This window comes from Apodemus sylvaticus, chromosome 23 (assembly GCF_947179515.1).
Source record: "Apodemus sylvaticus chromosome 23, mApoSyl1.1, whole genome shotgun sequence".
Classification (NCBI taxonomy): domain Eukaryota; kingdom Metazoa; phylum Chordata; class Mammalia; order Rodentia; family Muridae; genus Apodemus; species Apodemus sylvaticus.
Window position 1 is genome coordinate 21,190,630 of NC_067494.1, and position 11,247 is coordinate 21,201,876.

An 11,247-nucleotide genomic window follows, 5' to 3' on the forward strand; every position below is an offset into this window, starting at 1 on the left:
CTTGAATACTTGGTCCCCGGGTGGTGGTTCTTCGAGAATGATTAGGAGATATGGCTTTGCTGGAGGAAGTATGTCACCAGGCACCGGCTGAGGTTTCAAAAAATTCATGCCATTTTGAGTTAGTTCTCTCTGCTTCCTGTTTGTGATTCAAAATATGAGATCTTGGTTGCTGTTCCAGTCTTTGTTACTGCTACCTCTGTTCCACCATCATGGATTCTAACCGTCTGGAGCTAGAAGCCCCACATAAACTTCTGTAAGTTACCCTGAGATGTTTTATCCCAGCAATATAAAGATTAGTAATATACCACTCAAAGTCCAAAGACAGAAACTGGTCAAGATTCGGTCTAAGTCCTAACTTCTAACAAACACTGTGCTTACACAGAGCAAGCTAACTGTCTAATGGCACAAGCCTGGGCCTGGGTACTCTCTAGAGGCCAACAGAGGAGGATCACTTGAGCTCAGAGGGGGAAATTAATATATACAGAGCATGCAAAACAGTCCCTGACACACAGACCAAAATGAATAAATACACCCAGTATCCACTGCTGTTCTGTCAGACCTGGTGCCACAGTCCTGTTAGCCCGGCATCTGGAAGACAGAGGCAGCAGGACCAGGAAACAAGGACCCCCAGCTACATAATGTATGGGGCCTGTGGAAGCTATGTGACCAAGCACACTGTCAGTTCTGATGACTCCTCCTGTGACAAGTTACACAGAAAGTCTATCTTCAAAACCCAAGTCCTTACCAAATGCCAGTTTGCACTAAATTATGCTGAAGCTTGATATTCACAGTACAGTCCACAGTACACTTTCAAAATGACAAATTCATGCTTTAAAAATAAGAGCTGTGAAGCACAGTTTTTACACCATAGAATTCAACCACAACTTACAGAGTTAAAGGAAACCTACAGTGCTGTACACCATCACATAAGCCAAGTTTTCTTATCCCAAAGTGGCTTCCCTCCAGGCTGCCCCTTCTGTCTGGCCAGGGATTAGAGAACCATCAATATCTGTTTCTATGGGTCTTTTCCATAGACATTTTTTCCTATAGATAGTTTTCAAATATTTCATATACTGCAATATAACAAGTACTCTTTTGTGTCTGGTTTCACTAATTTAGTATGTTTCTTACATTATCTTTCTTGCAATGTATATCAGAAATATATTCCTTTTGAATATTATTTAGCTTTATGGATGTAACATTTTATTTGCCAATAAAATTTACTAATTGATGGGTACCTGGATTGTTTCTCAGGTTTGCTATAGAACAGTACGTTTGTAAATTTTCTGACAAAGAACTCTTGGAACATTTTCTCACTTCTCTTGGGTAGCTGCCTAAGAGTAAAGGCTGCTTATTCCTAGGTAAGCTTATTCAAGTTTTAAAGCCAGTGTCTTACAAAACAGCTATGTGCCAATTACACTCCCAAGAGCAGTGTGAAAGTATTATATTCTCTTCACAATGCCAATACTAAGTATTAGCAGACTTCAATTACAGCCTTTCTAGTAACGGTATAGCACTCAGGTTTAATAATCAGCTCCCTAATTATTAATGACATATTCTACATGAAAGACCTTTACCATGTTTATAATATGTAAATATATTTCCCAAGTCTATATCCTTTGAACTTTCTTAATTATCTTCTGCAATATTAAATATTAAGAAGATTCTTTGGGGGCTGGAGAGATGGCTCAGTGGTTAAGAGCACTGACTGCTCTTCCAGTGGTCCTGAGTTCAATTCCCAGCAACCACATGGTGGCTCACAACCATCTGTAATAGGATCTGATGCCCTCTTCTGGTGTGTGTCTGAAGACAGTTATAGTGTACACATACAAATAAAAATAAATAAATCTTTAAAGAAACAAAAGAAGAAGATTTTTTTTGGATAAAATCCAATTTATACTTTTTTTTTTCTTTCAAGGTTCATATGATCTTGGTGAGTCTACGAACTCAGGTTAACCCAAGATCACTCATCTAGAAGTTTCATGGATTTAAATTTTACAATTAAGTACATAATCTATTTTAAGTTAATTTTTGTATGTGATTTATAAACAAAATGCTTAAGTACATTTTCCCTAAGTACAAAGGCATCTAACCATTTAGAAGCATCTGTTGAGAATGCCCCTTTCCCAATAAAATCTCCTGGCACATACCCCCAAAATGAACTAATTGTAAGTATAAAGGCTTATTTCTGAATTCTCAGTTCTGATCACTGATCTACGCATTTAATCTTAGGCCAATCATTCTTTCCTGGATAGCATAGCAGTGTAGTCAGTTTTTAGAATGAGAATGATCAAGTCTCCAATTTTGTTCCTGTATCTTTTCATAAGTCTTTGGGATTGGCTTAACTATTTCAACAAACCACAAGGATTTTTTTAAAATCTAGGAATTAATATTCAGCTTTCCAACCTAGACACATAGTCTGTTTAAATCTTCAGATTTTGTGTAATATTTTACAGTTTATCCCTAAAACTTTAGATCTTTTTGATGCTACAACAAATGCTTCCTACTATTGTATGGTGATTTCCTGAAACTCCTCTTAATCTTGTCTCCGGAGAAAGCAGAAGCCGCTGGCTGGAACATTCTCCACTAAATCTACAGACCTTCCTATTTGCCTCCCCGTGTTAGAATGGAAGGAAAGAACTCTTTCCTCCCAGAAGACTGTGGTGGGGATCCAGACCATTCCTACCTTAATATTCCAACCTTCTTTTCCTCAACAGCTGAACAGCTGAAATCAAGCCTCTGTGAAGATTTCCTTTACAATCTCACTCCCCCTCAACTCAGCTGGGCCTGCCTGGGCCTATTCGCTTCATGGGCAAATTACTTTTTAAAAAGCTATCGCTAGGCCCTTGACTATTTAATCCTCAGGTCATTCAAATCTGGCATCTATTGAAAGCGGTCCGTGAACCAGGGCTATCGAAGCTCCGATGACATCTAGTTTCTAAATCAATCCGATAGCTTCATCTCCACTCACATTTCTCAGTCTCTCAGCCAAACACTCACCACCATGAGACACTTGCACGTCTGGCGGGATATGCATTCTGCAGTCTCCATCTCCTCCAACCATTCTGGTTGTCTTTAGCCTCCGCCCCAAGGTTTCTACTTCCTAACTTCAAAGTGTTCAGTGGTCCTTGAAACTCAATTCTAGACATTGGTTTTTCTTTATAGTCTTTTCTTCGATATTTTCATCAGTTAGTTTTCAATTTGCCAACAGTCTGAAAATCTTCACCTCTTCCTCTAAGACATAAATATCTCCTCAAGAGGTGTGGATGTCTATGATAAAGTTCAGAACACAGACTTCATAATTTAAAATGAACAGAAGAGAACTTGTAAATTCACCATTACTCTTACCAAAATAGCACCCTCTAAACACTGTTCCTTTCAACATTAGCACAGAGACAACAATACACTGGCAGAGACGGCAGCTGATCTTTCACCATGGAGGTAGCTAGTGACCACAGGAAATACTATATAAGATTGATTTGAGAAAGCTGTTTCTTCAGTATTTCACACCGTAAGACTGTTAGCCTAGGGAGCCTCTCAAGCTTTAGCTAGGACAGGCCGGCAGCATCAAATTAAACGTAAGATGTTGCATAACTATCTTTTCTAAGCAGATCTCCAATGTGTCCACCAGAATCCCGAAAGATTCAACAACTCAAAAAATACACTAGCAAAATCTCTTTGTCCTTTAACAAAACAGACTTCAAATTAAATATATGATAATTCTTGAAACAAATCAGAAAAGAGACATATTTTTTTTAAAGCCCAAGTCCTGTAATTTACCAATCTTAAAGAAGTATGGTAGGTGATTAGCTTCCTTCAGACAAATTTCTTCTATAGAGGTAAGCAGGGAAGAGCTGAATGGAGAGAGAGCTACAATGTCCTGGTTACTTTTCCCTTGCGGAGATAAAACACCATGATCAAGGAAGGCCACTTACCAAAGAAAGCCTTTAATTGTGCTGTTGAAGGGTTAACGCTCATGACAGTGGAGCAAAGGCCTGCGCAGGAGTGAAGTGAGAACACCTTGATCCACGAGGAGGCAGAGAGACACTGGGCAAAGGGTCTTCTGAAACCTCAAAGCTCCTTTCCAGTGACATGTCCTCCAAAAAGGTCATCTCTCCTAATCCTTGCCAACAGTCCTACCAACTGGGGACCAAGTAGTCAGACACACGAGCCCAAGGGGGCCATTCTCTTGAGCCACCACACAGAGGAGAGGCTGCAGAACTTGCGACCTATGAAGGAAGGCAGGAAGCCTGGAAGCCAGGCTGCTTCTCACTTTAAACACTCACTGGCCAGACACCCTGAAGAACTCATACAATCTTCTATTTGTCGTCTCGGCAGTGCAGGCTTAGGTTTTCCTCCTTAAATCACTCACAGAACGCAAAGAAACCAACTGAAGTGTTAGAACAGTGGTGCAGCACACACACCACCTTCTTACAGATATGGCTGGACAGAGTAGCCACCGCTAAAAAGACAATCATTTCAATCAGAAATCCAGAAAACCCAACCCAGCCACTTCACGTGTGGCGACTCCGGTGAACTCACTGTCAAGGTCACAAAACTGGCTGAGGCCAGCCTGGGTTACGTTCTTTTCTACTCTGTCACAATGCTTGCAGTAAGTTCTCAAACATTAAAATGCTGGACATGAAGGACGGCAGGCCGCCAACTAGCATGACATGAATTTCCTAAGTAAGCATGACGCTGTATGAAGACGCCAGCTGTGACTTCTTTCACAAACAGTGCATGGAAAACGTTTGATTGACTCAAGTGTGTATTTTTATTCTTTAGATAGTGATTTAGAAATTATAAAAATAAAAATCCCATGACTGGGCCGGGCGGTGGTGGCGCTCACCTTTAATCCCAGCACTTGGGAGGCAGAGGCAGGTGGATTCCTGAGTTCGAGGCCAGCCTGGTTCACAGAGTGAGTTCCAGGGCAGCCAGGGCTATACAGAGAAACCCTGCCTCGAAAAAAACGAAAACAAAACAAAACAAAACAAAAAAATCTCATGACTGGAGAGTATCAAACTGACATTTTATTAAGTTTCTAATATGTGATGCAGAAATAAAGTTATAGTTCTAATATCCAATGCATAGAATAAGGCTATATATAGTTCCAGTTCAGACATTTTACTAGTTAACAGATTTTGTGACTTACTCAAGCAAGTTTCAAGAGAACACTGGTTTATGTTTCATCGAGTTGCTCTCTTCCCATTAAGTGTCTGAATCCTATTCAGATATTCTACCAGCTACTGCAACACCCACCCCGACCTAAAGCTTTTCAGCTTCGGCAAATGGGTGCACTGCTGGCAAACCTCAACAGGACAGTTAGCACTCAAAGCTTTTATCACAAAATCACACATTCAAGTCTATGTAAGTTTTGACATTTCCCAGATAAAGAAGAGGGTTTTTTTAAGTGAAAGCTAAGAAGATATACTGATTAATGTGGTAAATAATATATAATTTTTTTTCTTATTTTTTGAAAAATAAATTGCTTCTGTAAAAGTTAATTTTAAAGCTGTAACACTGAAAATCTTCAGCAGATGGAAGAATTGATAATTAAATACTATAGGTCAGATCTTCCATTCCTACTCTGGGACAAAATGTCACAAACTATTTATTTCCTCCTCCTGGTTTACTGACACTATCTTCAACAACAAACTCTTTACCCCTAAATAGGTTGTCTCTGCTATTCCAGGTCAGCCTCAGCTGCAAAGGGAGGCCCTGTGTCAAGAAACAAACACTTAGGTGCTAGAGAGATAGCTCGGTCTCTAAGAGTACTGGTTGTTCTTCCAAAGACCCTGGGAACGATATTCAGCACCTGTATAGTGGTTCACAACAGTCTGTAACTCAGGTTCCCAGGTGGGGTGGGGCTGGGGGTCTGACATCCTCTTCTCAACTCTATGTTCTAGGCATGCTCATGGGGCACAAACACGTAAACTTATAGAACATTTGTATATACATTATATATATATATTTTTTCAAGTAACAAATATTAACAAGTGTAATGATGGCCCTTAAGATGTCTGACAGTATACTATAAAACAGTGTCAGTTTGTACCCAGGAAAGCAACCACAAGAATCTACCTCTCTCTGAAGTTAACTGTTTTGAGACATCATTACAAATTAAACTCTTCACTATTCAAAAGTAAGCAAATCAAAGTCTGAATGACTTAACTCCAGTGAAGAACCAGCTTCAAGGTGGCAAGGGACAATGGGAAGGGAAGGACATTCACTATTACTTAACTTGTCGGCCTCCAAGTTCCCTGTTGATAGGAATGATGGCCGCCCGCTTCACAGGGCTGCGCGGGGACAGATGAGGCCCTGCCTGAGAACTCCTGCCTGCGGAGAGGTGCCCACTGGGCTCTCAGGCCCACCCCTTGCCCCTCCAGCCCCAGGCCTCTGTTCTTTGCTCTCTACCCCCATTTCTCCAGATGTCTCAGCCCTCTCTTGTGACTTTTATTAACAAATGTTGAAAAATACTGGACCAATCAAGGTCCTAATATGTAAGTAAAACAGCCTGCTCCCTGCCCTCCATACATGTGAGGAAGAGACAGCCAACATTAGAACAGAGCCAACTTTCACCACAAATAAAACGCCTGTTTCCTGGATGGAGGTGAGCCGTCACACTGCATTCCTCATACACCAGGCTCCGGCTCCCATTCCGCCCCTTTTCTGATTGGAGTCCAAGAAGAATCCTTGCTACCAGCTGTCCCATCCAAATTATGCCAAACAGGCCACACTTAACCATGTTTGCCTTCAGAACAACTCCTGTACCTCTAGTCACTTCCTGTCTCCTGTCAGAGTCCAGGCCAGGTCTCAAATCTCAACAGTACTGACATTTTGAGCCAGACAGTTGTTATACAGGCTGTCCGTGCACTCTGGGCTATTAAATAGTCCCTCTGGCCTCTACCCACTGCATGCCGGCAAAGCCACTCCCTCCCCCACTTTATGACAACCCAGAATATCTTTAGACATTGACAAATGGCCCCAGAGTATACTGCCCCCATATACTGCCCCCATATACTGTCCCCCGTTTCTCGCTGTTCTTAAATATTTTATTTTTTAAAAAGTAATGTATGGGCAGTTGTGAGGCATACGTCATAACTGGTCTCCCGAGGTCAGAGGACAACTTAAGGGAGTGAGTTTCCCCTTCTGTCATGTGGGTCCAGCAGGTACCCTCTCCCATGGCACCACGTCACCAGATCCATGACCCCGCGCTTGTGTGCTACTGGCCCAGTTCCTCGCCACTTCCTATCTTTGGTACAACATCGGCCCCAGGACAGCCAGCCTCTGCTCTGTCCCTGACAAAGCCTCCCAGGGCACTGCTTTTATGAATCATCTCCCTTTCGAATACCCTTCACAGTTAGTTCAGACCTCCCCATCCAGTGTTGACCATCTGGACTCAGTTAAGTCCGGTCCCACAAGGCAGTTCACACAGTACAGTAGCAAGGATCCCGCTGCTCTTCACGACACCTGCCCTTATTTTCCACTCTAGAGTTGTCATCTGGCTTGGGCGTCCATTACCCAGGCCTCTGTAAGAGCCGCCTTCCCTATCCTTTAGGTGCTCTACCACTCAAAGCCAAAAATGTCCAAGGATTCTCCACTGCTGCCTACTGAAATATGTATGAAATCTCCTGCCTCCAGTCGGTAGTAACAGGGCCTCTTCCTAACTGTTTCACTATCTCCAAATGTATTTTAGCTTAGGTCAAATCTTACTATCTACTGGTCCTTGAAAAGGCAGGCTCGGAGGTGGTCCACTTTGGTCACATTTTTCCCCTGCCTGGAAGCCCATCTTCCCTCCCCATCCCAAGTTACAAGTCCATCTGAACTGTATTCTGTTTTTATTTCCTTTGTGCTTGTGAACACAATGTGGCCTCTCCCAGGTGTGGTTTCTTCCCACCTGAATGGCCTGTATTTTACAAAGCCCTCAGAGCACCTTGTGCTTCTGTTGATTGCCTCCAATACCTAGCTCAACAAAGGCACAGAACTCTGTGCTGTGTTCGAGTTACCGCAAACACTTCTCACTGAAAGTCATGTAAGGCTGTTTTCAGAAAATCTCAACCTCCCATAAGAGAAACTAAATCCGCATTGCCCTTCTGTCTCACATTTCTGTGTCTTAGGCCAAATTTTAAGTAAAGTGCCTTCAGGACTCCAGACTGCTACTCAGTACAGGCTGGCTATCCTTTATCAGCAATGCTTGAAACTAACGTGTTTTGAGTTTCAACTCCCCCCTCCCCCCCCCCATTTTGGAAGGTCTGTGTATACACAAAGATATTTTGGGGGTGGGATCCAAGGTTAGAGAGATCACTTTACATCTCATATGCACCGCAGTCCCACAGTTTGAGAGTAAAATTAAAAGATGATAATTCTGAACAAGAAAGTTTCATAATGTGGAATTTTCCACTTGAGTTATTTTGGCCCTCGAAGTTTTCAATTTAGGAATATTACAGATATCCTGATCAGGGATCCTCAACCTGAACACATTACTGTGAAGGTCTTGCTTAGGGGAATTCCTACAGTTTCCAAAGTGTAACTGAATCCCAAATATTTAAACTATTTAACCCATCTATGCACTAAGACAATAGAAAGTTATTTTCAAATACCAATACAAATTGAGTAAAATATAAAAATAAGTTGGATTCACTAGAATATATCTCAGCTGGAGGTTAATGAATGCTAATTTCTATGCCCTAAACAATATATTTAAACACCCTAAAGTTTTGTGCGCCATTAGAATGACAAAAAGTCATTTTCTGTCAACTCCGAACCCCAAAGACACAAGCTAAAATAGAACATGGGGGTCTTCTCCTTGATTTTACGTCCTTGAGGAGAGGCTTATTTCCATAATAAATGAGTGTGTTTTGACCAGAACCTGTAGGTTTTGTACCAAATACATTAGACACTAGCCCCACATCATTTAAGCCACCAGCAAACTACCAGCTATTCTGTGTGAACCCAAGCTAACACTGGTTTCCCATTGTAAGAGGGCCATAAAAACAAAACCAGGGAATCCACACAGAATCTGAATAGCTGTGAAGGCCTAAAATAGTCACTATGTAGCCCTTTTATGCAGCAAAGATCTGAGGCGTAATTATCCTTCGCTGGTACCCAAAACACCTTTCCCCACCACGCCCCAGGTTAAAAAAAAAAAAGGCAATATAAAACCAAAGCAAAGAGAGAAAACTCATTCCCTAAACCACCGTAGGCACCCAGGTACGGTCTATATCCGAAGTGTGTGAAGAAATGTTTCTATCATAAGGGTTTTTGTAAGAAGAAAACTGACTTTCCCTTGAAGATGGGCCTCCAAGAACTCGCGGCTGAGGAGGCAGAGCCGGCCCAGAGTCCCAGTTCTACTGAGCAGGAGATTCCTGGCCCAGCCCACACCCACGTCCCAGCACTTGAGCTGTTGAGGAAGCAAGAGAACTGAGTTCAGGGCACGTCTGCGACAGAAAGCAAGAAGCTGTCTCAAAACAAAGTAAAATAAAACCTCTGGCCCAATATTCTGCTTCCACTACATTCATTCCACTCCCAGCTCCATGCGTTTGGAGATTCGGATAACCCGCCTTGGGATCACTATTAGGATGAAAACTTTAAACGGTTCCTTCCTCCAATGCTGTTTAAACAGGCTCTTCCTATAGCAGCTATGAATCATTAAGCAGCAGCCTAATTGTCATCACAAATATTAGCACTCCTACAAAGTCTCCTGTAAAAACAGACGCCCAGGAAGGTTTTAAAACGTGCTTGCTGCTACAGAGCAGAGCTACAGATTGAGGAGAATACCTCCTGATCCCAGCTGTTCAATATATCCCAAACCAAATCCACGAGCTCCACCAAACTATTCGCGGCAAGCCCACGACAAGATAACTGTCCACGGTACATCGGCCACCCATTCTACGAACAAGTTCTTTTTGCATCTATCTACGCGCCAAGTATCACATCAGCCAGAAGTTCAAATTTCTTAGTCTCCCCTAAGAGCACAGCTTCCTTAAATTAAAATAAAATAAAATAAAATAATAAAAAAAACCAAACAACCTGCTTCTTGGATACCTTAAGCTTATAGCAAAACTCACTCCATCGAGTCTGCTCCGGCTCACTCCAAAAATCCATATGGCATCTTGCCTGCCTATACTCGTAACTTTCCTATTGTGCCGGAGTCCAAGAGCTATGTGGCTACAGGAATACACAGCAGCAGCTAGGATTCACACACAACCCGGGAGCACGGGCTGACCGAGGGATGCAGGCTAAGGCTCCGCAGACCCCCGCCCCCCACCCGGCAGGGCGACCCCTCCCCTTCCAGGAGTCCCCGCGCACCCGCACCTGCGGCCTCTGCCAGCCGCCGCCGCAGCCGCCGGGGAGCCCCCGGGGGGGACCCTGCCCTCCTGGAACCGCCGCCCACTCCCGGAGCTCCGGCTGCCGCTGCCCAAGGCCCGCGCGGCCGGGGGGACGCGGCGGATCCCTACCTGGAGGACCACGTCGTTGGGCAGCTGCGCGGCCCGGAACAGCTCGAGCACTCGCCCGTTGACCACCACCTTCTTGGTGCTCTCGATGTCGCAGTAGGAGAAGAGATCCGAGTAGTATTTCTGCTCGGCGTCGCTCAGCGTCAAGCCTTCCATCTTCGCCTCGGCCCGGCGGCCGCCCCGCCCCGCATGCACCACCACCACCCGGGCACCGGCCCCGCGACCCAGGGCGGCCGGCGGGGGACTGCGCGCGGCACGGCCTCCCCGCGGGGCCGCGAGCTCGTGTGGCCCGGGGCAGCCGGCGGCGGCGCAAGGCTCAGCGCGGCCGCAAGCTCGGCGTGGGGGGAAAAAAGGAGGCGGCGGCGGCGGCTCGGGGCTCGGCCGCGTCTCTCGGGCTTCCCGCCTCGGCTTCCCCTTCCGCCCACGCACCCCCCGGTCCGAGAAGTTGTGGGGCTTCCTAAGTCTAAAGTTTCGGGGGCTCGGGGCTGCGCGTGGCCGCCGCTCCGCCTCCCTCGGCCGCCATTGACGGCGCCCCGGCCCGGCACTGACAGCGGCGGCCGCGCTCCAGACCCGGATGTGAGGCCGGGAGGAGAGAGCGCGAGAGGGAGAGGGAGAGAAGAGAGAGGAGGGAGAGAGAAACACCCACCGGGCTGGCTTGGCCGCTCCCGGGAGAGCGGGCCGCAGCGCCCCCTGCTGGCCGGAGCCCCGCGGCGCGGCGAGCGGCCCCGGGCACCCTCGGCGAGGACCCCAGACGAGCGAGGGACACCGGGGGAACCCGCGGGTCTCCCAGCGA

The 11,247-nt window shown here is 45.2% G+C and overlaps 1 protein-coding gene across 6 annotated transcripts in view; it reads right to left on the reverse strand.

The window, feature by feature from the left end:
- The window catches only part of Reps1 (RALBP1 associated Eps domain containing 1), a 67,198-nt gene extending 56,174 nt beyond the window's left edge, over window positions 1–11,024 (reverse strand). For 5 of the 6 annotated variants that reach the window (XM_052169405.1, XM_052169408.1, XM_052169404.1 and 2 more), the window contains exon 1: window positions 10,458–11,024. In XM_052169405.1, coding sequence (XP_052025365.1) covers window positions 10,458–10,610 — 153 coding nt within the window. In that variant the 5' untranslated portion in view covers window positions 10,611–11,024. The remainder of the gene's footprint in view (window positions 1–10,457) is intronic. The other variant, XM_052169407.1, reaches the window with a different exon arrangement.
- Between the last annotated feature and the right edge of the window lie 223 nt (window positions 11,025–11,247).